This window comes from Dermacentor andersoni, chromosome 1, assembly GCF_023375885.2.
Source record: "Dermacentor andersoni chromosome 1, qqDerAnde1_hic_scaffold, whole genome shotgun sequence".
Taxonomy (NCBI): domain Eukaryota; kingdom Metazoa; phylum Arthropoda; class Arachnida; order Ixodida; family Ixodidae; genus Dermacentor; species Dermacentor andersoni.
This window is the reverse complement of record NC_092814.1, coordinates 7,940,078-7,963,107: the sequence shown is the minus strand read 5'-3', so window position 1 is coordinate 7,963,107 and position 23,030 is coordinate 7,940,078. Positions and strand designations below refer to the sequence as shown.

The 23,030-nt window shown below is 44.6% G+C and overlaps 1 protein-coding gene across 7 annotated transcripts in view; it reads left to right on the top strand.

Annotated features, from left to right (window-relative positions):
• Unc-115a (actin binding LIM protein Uncoordinated 115a) overlaps window positions 1-23,030 on the top strand; it is a 558,372-nt gene that overhangs the window by 512,222 nt on the left and 23,120 nt on the right. For 5 of the 7 annotated variants that reach the window (XM_050191443.3, XM_050191440.3, XM_050191439.3 and 2 more), the window contains one exon: window positions 976-1,047. In XM_050191443.3, the coding sequence (XP_050047400.1) occupies window positions 976-1,047 (72 nt within the window). Of the gene's footprint in view, window positions 1-975; window positions 1,048-4,425; window positions 5,286-5,306; window positions 5,637-23,030 lie in introns of those variants that run through there. The other 2 variants (XM_055061175.2, XM_055061174.2) reach the window with 2 other exon arrangements.

Genomic DNA, 23,030 nt, shown 5'->3' with positions numbered 1-23,030 from the left:
TTGTCTCGGCATTCCTTTGCGGTGGCAATGAAATCTTGTTATATTGAAATCGCGTGCAAAGACACTTCGTTATATTGATGTACTAAATATGTTGTGTTCGGTGGACAAGCGGTTACGGAAGGTTAAATATTTCGTTATATAGAGTTTAACTGTATATAAAAATTTTGTGCAAGTCTGGCTGTGGTCCTAGCTTCAATCCTCAAATTGAAAACTGGGCTAGTTGGTGTGAATATTTTGAAGCAGCACAGCACAAACTGCAAAAGCAATCCTTATCATCTTTATTATGTGCCTTTTCAATGTTGCTCTTTTGATTCAATTTCGTAGGTTTCATTTTGTTGAACTGTGCCGGTTTTATTTGTGGCATTTTGCTGCAGCCAAGTGGGTTACTTTTCTTTCATGGCTCTTTTTCCCACATTTTGGATTTCTACACATTTCATTTGATTATTGCTGGTAAGTCCTAGTAGGATGCTAAAGACAATTTTATGTCAGTAAATATTTTAGTACATGTGTTCCTTCAAATAAAAACTTGTTGTTGGTCTGTGCATGTGTGTTGTCTTTCTTTGTCTCATTGTTGGCACTCCTCAATGTTTCAGTGTACCAACAAACTCAATTTTCAACCCTTCTACATTATAATGCTCCCGAAAAGTTGAATCCACAGTTTCTTCGTGATGTTTTGCAGGCACATATAGGTGCTTGTTTTTTGAGAAATGCAGGTTTTCACTCATTTCTTCTCATCCCTTGAGCACTTCCAATGGTGTGTAACTGTATCGTCATATTTCTTGCAATAGATGCAACCAGAGCCACACTATGCTTTAGCTTGGCTCAGCCCAAGCTGAATGAGGGACCTGAACACAAGATGCTGCTGCAAAATTTGCATATTGGCTGGAGTGCAAATGCGTATTTGCCGCTGGGTCAATTCATAACCACATAGTAAATTGGGTATTCTGAGTGTGAAAAAGGTCCTTGTTCTTGCAGCTGTACCCCTACCATCTCCTAATGACATCCAACTACCGGCTGCCTGTTGATGTGGACCGATGTCACCTGGAGGTGAGCATGTTATGCTTTCCTTAATAGACATCATTCTCAGCAGACGATCGGTAGCTGCATCTGTGTTCCTGCAGATGCCATCATCGCAGTGCACCTGTTGCCAAGTGGTGAAAATGTACTCTGCACAGCATGACAGCCGTGTTTGTACATTGTTTGCCTATAGTGCTGACAGTGTGTCATTGCAGTGTGTGTGTCTCCACTGCTCCATATTTTTATTGCATCTTTACAAGAAAACAAACTTATTTTGGTATAACACTGGTTGGTATTTAGTACGACTATCGTGATAGCTATATTTAGAATTTTGACATTCTTTATGTGGAAAAATTATGAAAATGTACAAACTGAGCCTTATTGATTGTCAGTGCTGAAAAATTTTGTATTATCACTAGCACAGGTATCAATTGCAAATATCAGCAAACTATTGTAACACTATTTGTACTCTTTCTTGATAGCCTATCGATAGTCAATTTACTCTGATTGCTATACTCCATTTGATACATAGCAGGCCAGGCAATAGTTCATCACATGAAAGAAAGATATAGGTACGCACAATCTAATTTGACGTGACCTTAAGTCTAATACATTTATGGGGTATGATTCACAATATTGCATGTCCCAGATGTGAACCACTGATTGAGTGGTCATAGGTGCGACCATAACATCCGCAATTTGTATTAGTTTGTAGAAAGCAACTGCTCTGCGAGTGAAGACTTCTGCGGGCACTCTACTTGCCTAACTTCCACATCATGTATGAAATATATACATGTACACAGCTCAAGTCCAGATCATGTTTTCACATATTTGTTCTGGGCCCTTCCAACGATGTGTAATAACTGCTAATCATGAGCATAGTGGTGTTTATTGTAGTAGATCCAACCAGAGCCAACAGTGTGCATCGAAAGAATGTCAGCAAAAATTTGTTTGGCTGGCCAAGTGTAGAAGCAATATAAGATGGCGGCTTGAGGTCCATTGTAATGTTAGCATTATGTCAAGTGTTTAATACTGAAGGAGTGTGCTGGACTCGGCAGGTTGCTACATCATTAGGGCAAGAACAAACAGCGTTAGGATGTTGTCTGTCCTCACTTCGTCCCGTCCTAGCGCTGTTTGTTCTAGAAGCAATATAAGATGGCGGCTTGAGGTGCATTGTAATGTAAGCATTATGTCAAGTGTTTAATACTGAAGGAGTGTGCTGGACTCGGCAGGTTGCTACATCATTAGGGCAAGAACAAACAGCGTTAGGATGTTGTCTGTCCTCACTTCGTCCCGTCCTAGCGCTGTTTGCTCTCGCCCTAATAAATAATACTGTTTTGTTTGCTTGTTTGTTTACTTACTTATAGCAATACATTCTTTGCAAACCTCAGGCACTTTGTGCCTATCCTATCTATCTATCTATCCATCCATGCATCCATCCATCCTCTTGCATCGTGATGCCATCATGGTCATTTCTTCAACAGGGTATATATCAGAATAGGAAGGGGGCATGACATGCATGCATGCATAACATGACTGATATGTTACGACATGACATATTAGTCAAGGTATGTATGTCATGAAACAATGTGTGTTAATGATGTGATGCTGTTGAGGTCATTTCTTTAACTTGGTATATATCAGAATATGAATGACAGGCATGCATGACCTGACATATATGCTGTGACATAATTCATCATCATCATCAGCCTGGTTATGCCCACTGCAGGGCAAAGGCCTCTCCCATACTTCTCCAACTACCCTGGTCATGTACTAATTGTGGCCATGTTGTCCCTGCAAGCTTCTTAATCTCATCCGCCCACCTAACTTTCTGCCGCCCTCTGCTACGCTTTCCTTCCCTTGGAATCCATTCCGTAACTCTTAATGACCATCGGTTATCTTCCCTCCTCATTACGTGTCCTGCCCATGCCCATTTCTTTTTCTTGATTTCAACTAAGATATCATTAACTCGCGTTTGTTCCCTCACCCAATCTGCTCTTTTCTTATCCTTTAACGTTATACCAATCATTCTTCTTTCCATAGCTCGTTGCGTCGTCCTGAATTTAAGTAGAACCCTTTTCGTAAGCCTCCAAGTTTCTGCCTCGTACGTGAGTACTGGTAAGACACAGTTGTTATAAACTTTTCTCTTGAGGGATAATGGCAACCTGCTGTTCATGATCTGAGAATGCCTGCCAAACGCACTTCAGCCCATTCTTATTCTTCTGATTATTTCAGTCTCATGATCCAGATCCGCAGTCACTACCTGTCCTAAGTAGATGTATTCCCTTACCACTTCCAGTGCCTCACTACCTATTGTAAACTGCTGTTCCCTTCCGAGACTGTTAAACATTACTTTAGTTTTCTGCAGATTAATTTTTAGACCCACCTTTCGGCTTTGCCTCTCCAGATCAGTGAGCATGCATTGCAGTTGGTCCCCTGAGTTACTAAGCAAGGCAATATCATCAGCAAATCGCAAGTTACTAAGGTATTCTCCATTAACTCTTATCCCCAATTCTTCCCAATCCCAATAAATGTGACGATGTTAATGACGCATATCATGACCTGAATGGCATGGATTGCGTGGCCTGTCATGTGCATCATGACATTAGTGACAAGACATGCACGCACTTATCATAGTATATATGTCATGACATAAACAGTATAAATAACATTGATCATGGTTGTTTTTTTAACTTGATGCATATCTGGATTTGATGACATGACATGCGTGAATGACCTGACGTGAATGAATGTGTCACGCCATGTCATTCTTGTCATGTCATGATGCATGTCTCGTCACACAATCCAGTTAAAGAAACGGCCACAACGCCATCACTTCATATCATTTCATTCATGTCATGCATGTCTGGATGTTAATAACTTAATAAAAAAATGGACCTGACATGAATGACAATCATGTCATGACATAAATGACAAGCATTTCTTTGACTGGATATATTCTGGATATACGTGTCATGACACACATGCATTACATGAATGATGTCATGACATGCACGTCGTAGCATATGCCATGAATGCATATTACAGCATGTTTGTATGTCAAGCCATGACAAGATTCCCATGAATGTCATGCCATGCATGACAATAATGACATAGATTCATGACATGCATGCATGCATACACGGCATGACATTATTACGATTACAAAATTTGTGCCGACCTGGTGGACCAAGTTGTCTACTAACTTGGGGTGGCGGCTATATGCTTGTCTTCATGACTGGTGTATTGTCATTTGAACTTCGTATTACAACCCATGCCTCTGATCCTCGCGTACTACCTGTGCTTGAGCTATTCCAACATTCCAAAATCAATACTCATGAGAAAGTTGCATCCCACGAGCGCGTTGATTTCAGAACGCTATTCGCAACCTCCTCGTTCCTCCTGAAGGGCTTGTACTGGACTTTCGTGGCCCTTCTCATCGTTACCAGACCGCTTCATCAAACATCGAGGCCTGCTGTTTCATGGTGCACATAGTGTCCAAATGCGACAGCACTGCACCACTACGGCAACGTCATCGCAGCTTGGCCAAGATGAGCAGTGCACATTGCCACTCATCCAAATGGCTATAAAAGGATACAGGCTTCAGATGGGGCCATAGTTTCGTGTCAAGCTGTTCGTGTCCTGCAAGTGATACCACATATGGCCATCAGTGGGCATTGCGTTTCTGCGTTCCTTACCCATCTCATACCTCCATGCAGCTCAAGCTCATTCACATGAATTCGATCATTTGTTGAAATCATGCAAGCGTTGTTACTACCATCGTCGTCTTGCTGCTGTTGTCACATACTCACGTTAATTCTAGTTCACTTTACTCACGTCACACAAATAAATACTGGATCTAGGCAAACACATTGCTTAACCTGGTAGCGCTTTGAGGGACCCTGAACCATGCTGTATAGCCAGCTGCCTGCAAAATGATTTGCATAATGTCGATTCCTAAAGTGCGTGGGATCTCCACAATTTTCTATTTATTAATTTACTTGCTCATTAATTCATTGTAACATCAGGGTTTTCATAATACAAAGGGGAAGGGTACAGAACAGTAAATGTCTTATAAAAAATTAATGCAAAGCACTTATCCTTACAGAAAATGAAACAGTAAAACAAGTAATAAAAGCAAATGTTGGATGCAATCACCGCCGCTGCTGGGGCTGATACCGTGTTTGTATGGTTGGATATGACACCACTTGTGAGAGTGCGGGCACAGGTTAGAGCAACTTATTATGCAGTTCAGGTTTTCTTTTTTGTCTTCCTTTTCTTTTTTGCAGCAAACATTATGCCTCATCCTCGACTACCAGGAGTATGCAGCCAAGGCTGGGGTCCACTTTTGAATTAGTCAGAGTGTTTGTCTAGAAAGTAGTGAAAGGTACTGTGCTGGGAGGGGGGGGGGGGGGGGAAACAAATTCAGAGACCAAAGCTTTTGCCATCTTAAATTTGAAGTGTCTTGTAAGATCATCTGCACTCAAGGCATAAACAATGCCAAAGCACACACAATTAGGTCATTCCTGCTTACCAAGCCAAAATATTATCTTGATTTCACTTCAGGCTTTCTTCTTTTTGGTTATTTGCTGTAGTAAAAGCAGAAAACTCTGATCGAGTCCAATGCTGTCTGTGTTACTGAGCACAGAGACATATCACGAATGAGATACAACACTGGTTAATGAGATACTGATTATGAATGCCAGCACAGCATTTCGTTTGCAGACAGGACAGACATACAGACAGTCTCAATAAGGTGGCTCACCTCGCTTGCACATTTGCTCTTCACACCCACAGCATCGAAAAAATAAGTTGTATTAACAAAGCACAAAATACTTGTAGAAACAAAGATCATTTTAGCAAAAAAAAGTAGCAGTTTCGCCTAAAAGGCGAAGCATTGATAGCTAAGTATTAGGCAACTACATAAACATAGTTTAACAGCCGTATGTATAAATTGTAGTAAACACTCGCTTACTAATTAAATTAACAAGCATGGGGTCATGCGCATAGGGAATAGATCTCACTCGATGACCACGAACACTTTCCAGTGACGCCCTATGGAAAAGCATCCACTGACAGGACATCCTAGGAATGCATTGAATTCGTCCTGCGGATGTCCCTCACATGATTGTTTGGCCGCAGTTTCCTTGTCATCCCTTGCATGTCCATGAGATACATCATTGGGACATGTCGCATACATTTTATAGACATATGTCAGTCCCTTTTGCACAGTGCTATAATGTCCATTGCAGTCGCAGCAAACGCTGTGACAAGCGCCCACGCATCATGAGCAGATACATTGTGTGCACACATTAAGTGGGTCGAAGTTGATATATTCCCCATTCTTCTAGGCCTTCCATCAAGTGCAGGCAGCTTATTGAACGAACTGAGGTTTTGAGAGTAAATTGTATCTTAAAATCCATAAAGTATGACGCACACACAAGCTGCAAACATGATAGCTTCAGATTGTTATTCGAACATGTAAGAAAACGTTATTTGTTACGAGGTAACTTAAAGACAAAGCTTGAATTAGAGAACAAATATTCATTTGTATGCCAGAATAGGTCCATGCGTGATATCTTTGCGAGGTCTGTGGTAAGATATTCAAAACTGGACATCTGGCAGATGTACTATTTGTCACTGAAACTATGCATGGACATTGGGACATGATTCAGATGTCCTACAGACGAAGTGTTTTCACTGGGTTGCTGTCCGTTGGCATGATAAACAGTATGAGCAACATGAAGCGAACACTTCATGCTGCCTCTCGCTTCACCACGTCTTGTAAAATTGAGATTACGCAACCTGCAACACTAGGCATGCGGGAACACAGCACACATGAAGCCAGCAGCCATATCCGTTCGCCCTCCACTGTTGCACCTGCTGCAGATTACCTCCAAGGTCGGCACGTGGATCACATATGCGCTCAGCTGTGTGGACAGCCATGCACAGCCACAGCCAGGTTATAGGAGTCAACATCACAGCGATTGCAAAAATTCATGTGGAACGTTCATACAATTGCTATCGCAATAAAATAAATGCTCTAGATAAGCATTGGCCTGATCACGAGCCCTACATGTCTACTGCGGTCACCAGTGAGTAGGCCTACTGGCTCGATCAGCGCTGTCATCAAAGCTGTATATCATGGGATGGTGCGCTGTTGTGAACTGTTTGTCACTCGCAGTGATATGCTTTTATTGATAATGTTTGTGTAAGATGTTTGTTTTTTTCTTCCTGACAAGGGTATGAATTTTCTGGGTGTACATTACTACGTGCAGGGATGCCGGATTTGGCAGGAGCCTACGTGCCACTTGCTCGCTCACTCCATGCCCATCCCACATGTACCAAGTCCTTGTTTGTCGCAAGTCAAACGGGCGCAGGTTATTTAAAGAATGGCACGTGAAATTATACCGTGTGTTGCAGCAGTCCGAACACGGCAGGGATCAGTGTGGGATGCAGCAATGTCCAGCAAAGCTAAGAGATACGGCACCGCAGCAGCCATATCATTTCGTTTTTCTCCACACAAGGCCTCAACAACAGTGGGTCAACTTCGCCTGCAATGGTCAGAATGAATGGACACCAGGAAAAAGCAGCTGATTTTGCTTGCTTCATTTTGCAGTAGCCAATGCACACATTTTCATCTTTATTGCTGCTTACAGAGTTGTCAATATGTGGCCAAACTGAAAATAGTTCCCAATATCCACTATGGCAGCGATTCTGACTTGCACAAAGTTGTTGGCTTAACTTGACGATGACGGCAACCACAATTCTGACACTGGCAACTTAGTGTAATACGCCACAACTAGCAGATGAATCCTGCAAATGGCAGACAAATTCTGCAACTGGCAATTCAACAAGCACGCATATCAAAGTCACCGGTTTTTCAACCCACGTGAGTGTCTGTCAGGTGCAACCTCTCCAATATGGCACTCATTTCTTACTGTTTCAGCCGTGCATTTTGAAGTGATTCTAAGCATGATCATTATTAATGATGCTGTCATTAATTATTCACTAAGCAGATTTACAGTTTCATTCCATGATTGTCAGGCACAGACGAACTCATTAAAGCACAAAAGTCAAAACAAAATTTTACTGTTAAAGTGGTCTTTTAATGCAGAATTGCATTTTAGTGAAGTTTCATTGTTTGGAAAAAGGTGATGCATTGAATCCTGTGAGTGTTTGCAGAGAATAGAAAAATATTTCATTGTGGTGGGAATTTTGTTGTCTCTGCCTTTCATTAACGCAGGGTTAGACTGATTTCTAGATGATTGATAAAATACATTAATGAATTTATTATTCCTTTTTCATGCCAATTGAGATTTGGGCCTGGTTAGTCAACTTATCTGACACTCACATCTCTCACTTACCAATTAAGGAAAGCTGTTGATGACAGTTTGGCAGGGTCAATTTTTGTAGACCTTTTGAAAGGCGTTACCGTCATATCCCGAGTCATGCCCCCTGCCACATGTAGGTCATATAAAAAGTTGAGTGGGCCATGTCTCGGGGACCAAACATAAGAAAATTGGAAAACGATAGAAAATATGCATTTTTTAGAAAATGTGCGTTTTTTTCTTTGCATCTAGCATGGCTTGACATGAGATACCGAACTTTTATCACGGAAGGTTATCTTGCATCCCGAAAGAAAGAAGAAAGGCATCCGAGTTGCAAGCTGGCAAAGTGATCAGTGCCAAAAGCAGATCTGGAAGCAAGTTGTAAGCGAACAAAACGGGAATGCATGTGTGCGATGTATGCATAGTGGTGGCCAACTGGTTGTCTGGGCGGCATGGATGACACACCACTCGACCTAAACCGAGCGTGACAAACCACGAACGGCTTTCTTGGAATAACTGGAAGAAAATATTTGTGTTTGGCATCTGAGAAAACCTTTATTTATTTGTTGTCCGCGACAAAACCATCAAAGGAAACATCGTTTTCTAAATCAGAAAAAATACTGAAGCCTTCTTTCTTGAAACCCTCTCGGTGTTCCGGCTGCAGCGCTGAAGCTGTAGCTTCATTTGCGGACGCCAGTAGCTCGTTCAACTCGTCATCATCCAAGCCGTTAAGGGCAGTGGAGAGACCGCACCTTTTGGAAGACTGATGGACTGTCTTCGAAAAGTGCAGCCCAAGCCTCTGCCACGAAGTTAGTCATCTGCTGTCTGGAAGGCTTCTTCAGCTTCCCCTTAGGCATAGTTGCTCCTGCTCTCATGAAGTTGGCCTATATGCATCGAAGATGATCCTTAAAGGGCTTGATCCAGGGCACATCTGCAGGCTGCAGGATTGACATGCATCCGTCTGGTAGGAACACATCTGTGTCCACCTTACTTGGAGCATTCCGGGTTCCTTCAGTCTTGTGAACAGGTGCCTGGTCCAGCACTATAAGGTGCTGGACGTCGTCCTTGTTCAGCCCCCAGACTCGGGTGGCCCATTAAGTCAGCATGGGAGAAGTCATCCTGCCATTTTTCGAGCATGTCACTCATATGTTTGCTGCAATCACTGTAATTGTCATTTGGGAATTGCAGCATCATAAGCTTTCATGTCACTTTCTACAATAAAAAATGTAGATAAAGCAACTGAAAGCTAATGCAATACCTGAAATGTTATTATTAATGATAATAATGTCTATTTCCCATCAATACAAAAAATGATGGGGGGGATAAAAAGGGACAATCCGCTTGACTGAGTTCCCACTCCCATTACAACAAGCAGCAGCAGTGGCATACAGTGCAGAAACAATTGGGTGCACATATGTAATACTGGGCACATTGTTCTAGAAAGACTGGCCACCCTATATACACAATGCCTCATGATCTCGAGCGTACCGGAATCTTGGAAGAACGCTAACATAATCCTAATCCTTAAGAGAGGGGATGCCAAAGACTTGAAAAATTATAGACCGATCAGCTTACTGTCAGTTGCCTACAAACTATTTACTAAGGTAATCGCAAATAGAATCGGGAACACCTTAGACTTCTGCCAAGCAAAGAACCAGGCAGGATTCCGTAAAGGCTACTCAACAATAGACCATATTCACACTATCAATCAGGTGGTAGAGAAATGTGCGGAATATAACCAACCCTTATATATAGCTTTCATTGATTACGAGAAAGCGTTTGATTCTGTCAAAACCTCAGCAGTCATGGAGGCATTACGGAATCAAGGTGTAGACGAGCCGTATGTAAAAATAGTGAAATATCTATAGCGGCTCCACAGCCACCGTAGTCCTCCATAAAGAAAGCAACAAAATCCCAATAAAGAAAGGCGTCAGGCAGGGAGATACGACCTCTCCAATGCTATTCACAGCGTGTTTACAGGAGGTATTCAGAGACCTGGAGTGGGAAGAATTGGGGATAAAAGTTAACGGAGAATACCTTAGTAACTTGCGATTCGCTGATGATATTGCCTTGCTTAGTAACTCAGGAGACCAATTGCAATGCATGCTCACTGACCTGGAGAGGCAAAGCAGAAGAGTGGGTCTAAAAATTAATCTGCAGAAAACTAAAGTAATGTTTAACAGTCTCGGAAGAGAAGAGCAGTTTACGATAGGTAGTGAGGCACTGGAAGTGGTAAGGGAATACATCTACTTCGGACAGGTAGTGACTGCGGATCCGGATCATGAGACTGAAGTAATCAGACGAATAAGAATGGGCTAGGGTGCATTTGGCAGGCATTCTCAGATCATGAACAGAGGGTTGCCATTATCCCTCAAGAGAAAAGTGTATAACAGCTGTGTCTTACCAATACTCACGTATGGGGCAGAAACCTGGAGGCTTACGAAAAGGGTTCTGCTTAAATTGAGCACGACGCAACGAGCTATGGAAAGAATGATGGGTAGTAACGTTAAGGGATAAGAAAAGAGCAGATTGGGTGAGGGAACAAACGTGAGTTAATGAAATCTTAGTTGAAATCAAGAAATAGAAATGGGCATGGGCAGGACATGTAATGAGGAGGGAAGATAACCGATGGTCATTAAGGGTTACGGACTGGATTCCAAGGGAAAGGGAAGCGCAGCAGGGGGCGGCAGAAAGTTAGGTGGGCGGATGAGATAAGAAGTTTGCAGGGACAACATGGCCACAATTAGTACATGACCGGGGTAGTTGGAAAAGTATGGGAGAGGCCTTTGCCCTGCAGTGGGCGTAACCAGGCTGATGATGATGATGTAATAATGTTGCTTCTGCAGGTGAACTAACAAAGAAAAAAAAGGAAGAAGAACGGACACATTTGTTGATGCTGGTAAAAAAGGTGAAAAAATGAAAATGCATGCATATACACATCTACATGCATACCTGAATGCCCATATGTATTCAGTCGCATATATATATATATATACATATATATATATATATATATATATATATATATATATGCAAATTCTTCAGGCTACCTTTCAAATGTAAAGAACTTGAGTGGTGCTACAAGGTAAACAGAACAAGTATTTAATTTCAACAGTTGCGATCGGTGGACCAATCTTCATCAGGGTTTACAAAAAAATGTTTACCTTGTAGCACCACTCAAGTTCTATATATATATATATACATACATACATACATACATACACACAGGGTGTCCCAGCTAACTTGGACCAAGATTTTAAATACCAAAGCGCTCTAGACAAATCGTACCGACCGCATAGTAGCCGTAGTTCGTATGCATTTATAGCCAGTATTTTTTTCATCACGAAGTATTACTTACCCACTTTTAATTAGTGAACTTTTTAATTATTGCTTGAATCGCAAACATCAGTTACAAAGTTGTAGGGCACCTCAAATAACCTCCGAATCAATCATTTGTTTAGTGCTCAGCTTTGTCTCGTTGGTTTTTCCAAGAAAAAACAAAAGCGCGCAAAACACCTAAAATACGAAATATACATGCTCGGGCGCCGCTACTCAAGTGCTCCCAAGCGAATAGCCACGGATACATGGCTTTACTAGCGGCGGCGGCTCGATACAGGGCTTCACGCTATGTGATGGTCACAGCGTTAAGAGAACACGTCGCTGATGCATTGATTAGCCTTGTAGGATGCTGCGATAAGAGAATGCAGCCATATATCTTTCCATGGTTGCTTGTAAGCGGCTTGAGTAGCGGCATGTGAGTTCGGATCTATTTCGTATTTCGCGGGCTTTTGTTTCTTCTTGGAAAATACAACCATGACCACTTCAGCACGAAATAAATGCTTGATTCGGAGGTTATTTAAGGTGCCCTACAACTTTGTAATTGATACATTTGCGATTCAAGCAATAATGAAAAAGTTAACTAATTAAAACTACTTAATTAAGTACTCCTTCGTGAAGAAAAACATACTGGCTGTAAGTACATACAACTACGGCTACTATGCAGTCTGTACGATTTCGCTAGAGTTTTGGGGTATTTCGAAAATCTTGGTCCAAGTTAGCTGGGACACCCTGTATATATACACACACACACTCACACACACGCACACACACACACACACACACACACACACACACACACACACACACACACACCCATATACAGGATGTCCCAGCTAACTTGGACCAAGATTTTGAAAAAATGTATGCATTCTTCAGAACAGAAATCGCATGGATGTTAGCGTTTATCTAAACTTACAGTACCATTTTTTCTTTTGTCTTTTTTTGAGTAATTAGCTGAGATAAATTAACTTTTTAAATATAGCTTGAAACGTTCAGGCATCACTGGGAAAGTTGTGGAGCTTCACAAATATTGCCCAACCCAGGTACTTCCAATGAGATAGACTTAGCGTGGACGTTTTTATTCGGAAAAACGAAAGCCCGTGGAGTTTAAAAAATACCACGTGACAGCACACTCTGTGTGCCCGAATGCGCCGCGATTACAGAGCTCTCACGAGTGATTTGTAAAAACATCGCCAGCGCTGCGCTTTCCCTTCACTTACAAGAAAGGGCTTCAACCTTTGCTCGGCTCTCACATTACTGGCAGCGGCTGGCGACAGCGCTCCGAAAAAGCGCTTCGTCAGCAGCCACTCACGCCTGTCGCCGAAGAATGCGCCGTCATCAACTGTTTATTCCGATAAGACGAGAAGAGCGATTTTTTTTTTTCCAGCTTTCAAGTCGATGCGAAATAGAAAAAATACACAAAATATGCGTCATACATCTGAAACCTGTTTTGAGAGAGAGCATCATATGTTACAACGCCGCTTTTCTTCCAAGCTGTGCCAGCGGCTAGATGCATGTGAGCTCGACTGTCTATTACTGTCGTGCCGCGCAACTGTTTCGAAGAATTTGTTTGCAGTGACTAAAGCATGCCGTGCTCAAGCGAGCAGAAGGCGAACATGGTCTTAGCCTTGGGAGCGGCACGGGGCGACAAGAGGAAAGCTGCCAAGGTATATCGAAACTGGCAATGTGGGGGAAGACCTAGGGCGAACACAATTATGAGGAGTTACTTGACGCTGAAAGAAACAGGTAGCTTCAAGAAGACACGGCACAGAAAGTGGACATTTTGGCTTTCATGACTGCAAACCCTCATTCCAGCGTGCGTGATGTGAGTGGTGAGGTCGGAATTTCAAAGTCTTCAGTGTCAAGAGTTCTTAGGAAGGCTGAAATGCATCTGTGTCACCTCCAACTGCATCAGAAGCTGCATGAAAGAGACTTTCAATGGCTGCTTAATTTCTCAAATTAGATCCTTGTGAACAGTGACGAAATACCGGATTTTGTTGACAATGTGCTCTGGACAGATGAGGGAACCCTCTCCAGGAATTCTGAAGTCAACATCTGTAATGCGCATTTGGAGCGACACGAACTCTCATTGGGTGGCGCAGACCAGACACCAGTATGAATGGTCATTCAGTGTGTGGTGCGGTATCTTTGACGGAAGAATAATTGGCCCCATATTTTATTTATTACCACATGCTCACTGCTAAGCGGCATGTGAACGACATCTTGGAAGGCCCAGTCCAAGATTTTTGCTGTGATCTTCCTCTTGCGTTTTTAAAGCGAACTTGGTATCAGCACGACGGTGCACGAGCTCAGAGCAGCAGCCTTGCCCGAGCCTGGCTTGACGAAGCCTTCAAACGCCAGTGGGTCGGACGGCATGAACCAGTGGCATGGCCTGCAAGGTCACCAGACTTGACATCTCTTGACTTCTTCTTGTGGGGACATGTGAAAGACCGAGTGTACCGCAAGCCTACAACTACACCAGAAGCGCTAAAGGCAGAGATTGCCGAGGCCTGCAGCGAGATACCATTCTGTGTCATCAAAAAAGCTACATCGGACGTGCTGAAAAGGTGCCAATACTGCATTATGGCAGAGGGCGACTTGTTTGAACACATTCTTTAGACAGACATCACAGCAAATAAATCTCTGCAACCATTATTTATGAAAAGAGCCATCTGTGTGAAACTTTTGTACGACGTAAAAAAGGCTCATAAGTAATATGAAATTACAAATTCTCTGCCAACAAGGAATGGACAGGAAGTTAAAAAGCAACCTTCCGTGTCGGTTTACAATTCTTTCTTTTGTGACAACTAGTGTAATTCACACGACGTTATCGAGCTTGTTATAATGCGTGTTTGCTTGTTGGGGTCTTGCTCCCAAATTCGAACTCATGAGCTTGTCATTTTGCCTCCGCATGTATTCTGCTAGCGTGAGAGCGCAGTTATCGCCGCAGAAGCGGAAGCGCTGTATTTCAACTGCCACCCGAACCCACTGGCGTTTATCTCGGAACCAAGCACAATGCGAAGCTCGGTCGTGGGCAGCACAAAAGGCGCGAAGCGAGTAATGTTTTTTTACAAAGCACGGTTGAGAGTGCTGTAATCGCGGCGCATTCGGGCGCACAGAGCGCGCAGTCACGTCGTATTTTTTAAACTCCGCGGGCTTTCGTGTTTCCCAAATAAAAATGGCCACGCTAAGTCTATCTCGTTGGAAGTACCTGGGTTGGGCAATATTTGTGAAGCTGCACAACTTTCCTCTTGACGCCTGAATGTTTCAAGCTATAATTAAAAAGGTAATTTACCTTGGCTAATTACTAAGATAAGGTGAGCAAAAAATGGTACTGTAAGTTTAGATAAACGCTAACAACATCCACGCGATTTCTGTTCTGAAGAACACATAGGTTTCTTAAAAATCATGGTCCAAGTTGGCTGGGACACCCTGTATATGCGCACGCACACACACACACACACACACACACACACACACACACACACACACACACACACACACATTCATGGTAACAAAGAGCATATCTTTGCTCAAAAAGAAAAAAGCAAGTGTCATCTGCATTAGGAGAAAGTGGGTAAATGGTAGTGGTTATTGTTGCTGGCTTTTCTTTTTTTTTTTATTATTATTTTTTCCTCGAAAAATTTGCGTGTCTGAATTATGGATGTCCTGAAAACTAACTTGCGCGTCGATTCATTAGCACGCAATAAGCACGGGGAAGAAGGCGACTGGTGGGCTCCTTCAGGACGATTAAGGCAGAGAGCTTGGTACCCACAGCAGTGGCAGACAGCGCAACCATGAAGCCCCGCCGCACACAACCAGTGTTAGTGATCCGGATGCTGGACTCGTTTATCAGGTTGTTGGTCTTAGTGGCAGGGGCGTCCATCCTCACAATTGTTTGGTCCATGTTTCCTATCTTAAAATTAGTGTATTCGTTCTGACGCCAAAAGGAATGCACAGCACTCCGAAACGTGGCGATCTCTTCCGCGTAGTCCGCCGAAAGCTTTTGGCTGTCACTGGTGGAAGCACGCAGTGAAACATTGAACCGCTTCTTCCATCGGAAGAGGTACTGGTGGGAGGCCTCGGAGTTACTGAGGCATGCAGTGACTCCACATGCAGTGACAGTCCCTCCCCCTCTATATTTTTTCCTGGTCTCACATATGTAGATGTATGGTTGAGATTAACTATATACACACACACACACACAATAGATACACACATGCTTCGCAACAGGAAATTATAATTTTGCTATGAGAGGATACGGAATACGGGAAGGGTTGGGGGTTGGAAAACTCTCTTCATGCAGGAAAATCCGAAGATTGATATTCCTTTACAATATATACAAAAGTAAAACTGGTATAGACAAAACAGTGTTCATTAAGGAGCCGCATTATGTTTCATCTAGAAGAGACCACGCTAACAAAATTAGAGCTTATCAGTGCCGTATCAATGTGTTTAAGTATTCATTTTTTCCTAACACGATTAACGATTGGAATGACTGAGCATGTGTTGGTGGGCTAGTTGGTTAAGCATGATTACAACGACGGCGCCGAATAAAACAAGACACGAAGAAGGGGGACACGAGACAGCACGTAGGCGCAGCGTGGAATGAGCTCCCTAATGAAGTGATGGCAGCGTCTAGTATTGAAAAGGCTATTGAGAGCCATATTCTTTGAATGTTCTATTATTCATCTCTGTACATACGCTGCTGGTTTCCTTTTTCTGGTTACTTTGTTACTTACTTTGTCTGGTAATTTGTTAGTTTGTCTTCCGCTTTTGCGAATTTCAGGGCTTAGAAAACGTTGTATTTACTAATGTATTCTTTTGATGTTGCTGAATATTTTCCCATTGTGACCACCTGCATTTTAACCCCCCTACGATAATGCCTTGCAGGCGATGTAGGTGTACCGTATAAATAAATAAATAAAGATGAAGGCTCTTTAGCCTTTGTCTATGAGGTACAACCAGCTATGTGTCGGTGTGGGCTACTATAGCCTGCACCGACACATTTGAAGCGGTGGCTCCTCCAAGGCACTATGAGTGATGAGTGACAAAGACCTCAGTCAGTTTCCTTGTGGCTTTTCTTGGCTTCATTTTCTGTTGGCTTATATGGATTTGTCTAACAAAAATCAGGCGCTTAGGTTTCCTGTCTCATTTGTCATTCCAGGATGTATGAAGTTCATGCACAGGTGTAGAGTAAGTCACAAGTGTTTAGTTATTTTGAAGCATCCTTGTCCCGCAAGCCAATAAAATAAGCCAATAATGACACCATCTGGAAAATGGGCAAGGTTAAAGCGAGGCAACAAAATGGAAATAAAGGTGCAGAGGAGGAAACTGGAGGGGACGAACGAAGGGGCCACAGCAAGTCAGAGCTCGGCCTTCAGTTCTATAGTACCCTTTAATAATTTTTCTATTAGAGTCAGTTTTCATGTTATTCAATTAAATTCCTTTATTTCAAATCAATGATCTGATGTCAGGAGCACAGACAAAAAGCTACTAATATCGCAGCTTGACAGGGTTCGGCACTCCCCGACTATAGGTGTTGTTAGATACGGGACCGTTTCTTGAGCCTACTTCGAGTTCCCCAGACCACATCGAATCACACCACAGCTAATTAATGAGCGCAGAAGCACGGATACCAAACCTGGCGGCGTCGCCCCCATCCATCTATTGTTACGGCGCATTGCAAGTCAGCAAGGCAAGACCGCAGGGAGAAGAAAGCCCTCGGACAAACACACGAGCAGCGACTCTCTTCGCCGGGTGTGACTCCATCGCACGGGCGCCTACCATTGGCCGAAAATGACGACACCCTAGCGGGCTCGCCGATTGGCCGAAAATGGTGTCACCTGAGCGGGCTCTCCCATTGGCCGAACGTGACGTGTCTTCGAGACACCGAAGGGCTTAGAAGACGCAGACCGGGAGCAGCAGGAGAGCATTCCTAGAGCATTCCAGAGCATTCCTTGATTCATTTCTTTCGAGCTTCTTGCCACGGGCCGCAGCGTCCGAGTTGCTGCCGGCCCGTAATGACTTTACGACTGTTAATTGACTCTCACTGTAAATAATGTAAATAAACCTCCCAAGTTTTTCATCCCGACGTCCTCCTCAACTCCTACAACTGGTTGCTAGCGGTGGGATCGCCTCCAAATGCAACATCTGGTGGCAGCGCTACGGATCAACCTTCATCGAGAGAAATCCTGAGGAACCCGGAACAGCGAAAAAGAGCCTTCGTCCAAAGGAGTCCCAAGGTACTTGGAACAGCGAAGAAGAGAGAGCCTTCGTCCAAGTAGTCCTGAGGAACTGGGAGTAGCGAAGAAGAGCGAGCCTTCGACCCAGGGAGTCCTGAGAAACCGGGAACAGCGGACCAATGAACCAGATGGCAGGGTGCTGCAACCGTAAGTGAGCGCGTGGTTTCTTTCCTTTTGATTCGCCAGACTCAAATGTTGTGTGTTCATTTTGATAGTTCTGGAAATCGGGAATTTGTTGCATTGTGTGTTTGCACAAGTTAATTAAGGAAAACAGTTCTAACCACCAGTCAGGGCAGCTGCCATGGATCTTAGAAGGTTGACGAGGTTAGACTTGTTGGTGTGCGACGATTTGGGAGTTGAGGCGGAAGAACAGATGAAAATGCCAGCTATCATAAAGGCGATTAAAGATAGTGGCAATGATGATAAAAGCATTGAGCTTGCTCGGGAGGTGATACAAGAACCACAGGAGCGTGAGCGTCGTGAACGTAAGCGTGAGCGCCAAGAACTTAAGCTTAAGTGTGAGCGTCAAGAACGTGAGCGTGAGGAAAAGCACAAGAAAGAGATAGCAGCATTGGAAAAACAGATACAATATATTCAGCAGTTAAAGGAACAAAGGCAACGCCTGTCTGAAAATTCTGTAGGCAGTACAGAGCAGAAAAATGAGGAAGTGTCTAGCGGATTTTCGCCAAAATCCGACGAGAAGAGTAGTGCCTGTGAGATTGGCTGCACATTCATAAGGGAAGGGAAAAAGCTAGCTGCTAACGATGCCTTAGTGGCAACAGAGGCCGTTAAAGGCCGCAGGGAGAGCGACGAGGTGCTGTGCCAACAGATGACTGTAGAGACAGCTAGGCTAGCTGCGAACAAATTGGCACAGTTACCGCGCGTGTGCGTCGCTTGTAATGTTAGCGAGGTTGCTAGCGAAGAAAAGGGTACTGCTGACCCGACAGACGCGAGCACCCATGTCATGTCAGATCTGCGTGCCGAAGTGAAGTGCCAGCTGGACAATGCAGTTGAGGGTAGTTCTCAGGATTGCGAGCTCCATAGCTCAAGAGAAAACAACTGCATTGTTCAGGGATCGGTGCAGCTCTCCGCTAGTCTAGGTAGCCTAGATAGGGATGATTCAGTTATTAATCCTTCGGACTGTGCGCGTGAGACAGCGATCGATACCGACGGGCTGTGTGCCGATGCACAGCGTGAGCTGGGCAATGCAGTGGAGGGCAGTTCGCAAGAGTGCGAGTTGCATAACTCGAGTAAAGCCTGCTGCATTGTTCAAGAGTCGGTTGAGCTGTCCGCCAGTCGAGGCAAAGTGAGAGTAGATTTAAATGTAAATTACTCAGACTGTTCGGGTAAGAGACCGATCCGGGCCGACGAAATGAGTAACGGCCAGCACGAGGCACCAGAGGACGGCATAAAAGGGAATTCCAAGAGAAAGCGCCGCAGAACGAAGCGCCGTAAAGATAGGAATGCGGTGACTAATGTAGCGCCGCCAAAGACGGCGAGAGACCCTAAAGGGCAGGGCGCGAGAAAAAGAAAGGTGCGGTCGTCATTGATGATGTTGACGCATCAAACACGCTCGAGCCACCGGTCAAAGGGGGACCGAGAAGCATGTTCTGCACGGACGCGGACAAAGGGCACGGGGGAGTTAAATTCCTCGTCGTTCCGTCGTTCTTTTCGAAGCTCAGCATGTAGTACGAAGAAGCGCAAGGTGGCAAGACGAGACCAGGTGGGGAGTAGCGACGCGGTTAATCGAGTTCGTGATGAAAGCGGGGCGCCAGGACGCAAATTGGCAGGGGACTGTAACGTCTTGGGGGAGCTGATAGTGAGTCAGTCCTTTTGCTGTACCTTGGTAGTCAGAATAGCTTTCAAACTGCGACCACCTCGGGTACGACTCAAAGTATGAGTCAGTCGTAAACGTTTGGAACGGGAGGCCAAGAGAGCTTCCTTGGAAGTAAAGCATGTTTCTTTTTTTTTTTTTCCAGGCATCGGATGATTTTCGCGATTTAAGTTTCTTTCAATATGTAAAAGTATGAGCTTTGTTTGTTTTGTTTGAGAAGCTCGAGATTTGAAAGACGCGTTTTTTTTTTTTTAACATGTAGATAGGCTGGCTTTTTTTTTGTGTGTGTGTGTGTGAGTAACCTGAGGGTCAAGGTTATCGGTGAGAGGCCTATCGTAACGCGCGTGTGTATTAGTTAACCTTTTTTTTTATGCGTTTTTTTATTTTCCAAGGTTAACCGCGCAGGTTTTCAGTAAGTGCATGATTTGCACTGAGAAGCGTTAGTTCCATTAGCGCGTGTCCTGTGCGGACGGAAGGAAGCAGATTTTTGACTGGGTTGCTCGTGTGTGTTGAGGGCAGCCGTATTCTGACTTCTCTGGTTAGCGTGCCTGGAACTAGTTATTAGAAGACGCATCATTTTAAGGTTTCTGCAGAGTGCGTAAGCCCCGCAAATTTAATTGTTCGTTTAGGTTACGTGTCCTGTAGGGACTAAAGGAAGAAACGTGAGTAAGCGTAATAACAAGTTTGCCTGCGACGCAAGTACGCGTTCTGATTAGTGACCACAAGGCTAGTGCCCTTGTGATTACGTACTTGTGAAGTTGACCAGACTGTTCAGTGGCACCAATACGTGCGATAAGTACGCCACTGCGATAGGTTGGAAACATGCTGTTCGTGTAGTTAGGCCACTTAAGTTATGTTCGGCTGTTTTCATTGTTTGTTTGCAACGGCAACGACCCATTGTTTTGCTACAACAATGACACTCTGGTCCTGTCGGCATTCGAGGAGATATGGATAGCGGTTTGGAAAGGTGGTTGGAACTGCTTTGTCAAAATTGGGGAAATAAAAGATCAGGGTTCATTTTGACTCAGTAATAGCCTGGCGAGTCAGGAGTAAAGAGCCTGCGCTTACACGTGGTGCAGCACTGTGTTGTTTTGTTCGTTTGACGTACGTTCTCCAGAGCCCAGGATCCCGAAGTTCGTCAAACGAGGCTCGACACCAGTACCCTGCAGGTTCTTTCAGCATTCCTTATGGCCAGCGAATTGAGTTCACCGGCCATTCTGAACTTCCGGGGCGAGGACGAGCTGTTAGATACGGGACCGTTTCCTGAGCCTACTTAGAGTTCCCCAGACCACATCGAATCGCACCACAGCTAATTAAGGAGCGCAGAAGCACGGATACCACATTCCTGAGGCACGGCACGTGCAAACAAGTTGGCGGACCCCACTTCGTGTGCCGCCGGTGGAGCTATTCACTGCTTGACTCTTCCCGAAAGTGAAGCGAGAGCCTGGCACTGTTGCGGGTAAAGTGGGTCCCGAAGCAAGACGGCTGTAATGCGCCGTGGAAACCTGGCGGCGTTGCCCCCATCCATCTATTGTTACGGCGCATTGCAAGTCAGCAAGGCAAGACCGCAGGGAGAAGAAAGCCATCGGACAAACACACGAGCAGCGACTCTCTTCGCCAGGTGTGACTCCATCGCACGGGCGCCTACCATTGGCCAAAAATGACGACACCCGAGCGGGCTCTCCCATTGGCCGAACGTGACGTGTCTTCGAGACACCGAAGGGCTTAAAAGACGCAGACCAGGAGCAGCAGGAGAGCATTCCTAGAGCATTCCAGAGCATTCCTTGATTCATTTCTTTCGAGCTTCTTGCCATGGGCCGCAGCATCCGAGTTGCTGCCGGCCCGTAATGACTCTAACCCCCGAATGCAGAGATCTAACTTGGCTCCAACTTGACTTCTGGCAGTCTCAAGACAGCTTCGCCGCGCGTCGTAAATCGTGCTTGATCTTGCGGACGACTTGCGCACGACTTGGCTGCGTCGAAGTCCGCTCAAGTTTCAAGTCTGCTCCCGGGCTAGCTTGAAACTGACTTCGTGTGTTATTCCTACATGGCAGCCTCCCGAACGAATGTCGTGTGGAGGTTAGCTGCTTTCGAGTTTGCTTGCCAGCCATGGATACAGCATTTTCAGAGGCGCAGCCCTTGCCGAAAATTCCGCGACCCACCTTACGTGACTGAAAGAATCCGATGGAGCTGTACGATGACGAACAATTCCTCGGTTGCTACAAATTCACGAAGAACGCCGTGCGACTTCTCGCTATGTTTCCTATCCGGGTAAGCGGGGACAACAACAGGACAACTGTGTGCCTCCCATGCTGCAGTTGCTGATGGCTGTGATGTTTTACGACGCTGGCACGTTTCAAACAGTCACTGGAGGTCCGGTCCGCATTCATCAGTCAACAGTGTGCCGCGCAGTTGGAAAGGTGACTCTGCTCATCGCGAAGCACCGCCGCCCGATGCTGGTGCGCTTCCCACAGTCGCGGAAAGATTGATTGCGAGTGTATTTTCTCATCTCCTGTGACTACACGTGCCATCACCAGTTATTAGTGCTCACGACCATATTTACGCTCAGCATTCCGAACTGTCACGCACTCATCCACCGAATACGAAACATGGGCATTAACATAATAAAAAGTAGCCCAAAATAAGCCAGACATGCAGAACATGTGCGCTTACCAGTTTTGTTTCCCTTTCCCTTTTCTTTCGCAAATCCCTCTTTCCGCTTTTGCTTCAGGTTGGTCCAGCATTTTTTCAGTTGCAGGTGATCGCGCTGCGTAATACCGTGGTTGGCATTATAATGTTTTGCTATTTCTTTCCATGTCTGATTGTTCTTGGTCAACGACGCGACATCAGTTTTCTTGCATTCCACAATATGCTTGTAGTCGTTCACGAGTGTCGTCAGCAGGCTCTTTTCGTCTTCTGTAAAACGGGGTGCCGTCTTGCGTTGCGATGCATTCTCTTGGGAGGAGAGCATACGTGAGTGCAACATTTCAGCGTCAAAGCCTGTTGACAGAACAGCAATTTCATACCGAATGCGGCGCACGGCCGTCGCGCTAGCCCCACAACTTGTTTTCCTAACAGATGACACTTTCCGAGCAGACGACACACGCGGCCAATTTGCGATGTCTATGACTGCGCCACATTCTCCCTCTCGTTGTTCTCGACAAACCCTCCATACGAAGTAGACAAATCGTTTGCACGTGTCATTTTATTTATTTATTTTGTTTTTATCGGGTGTTGTCACCCATATGGGTCCGGACAGGGGACT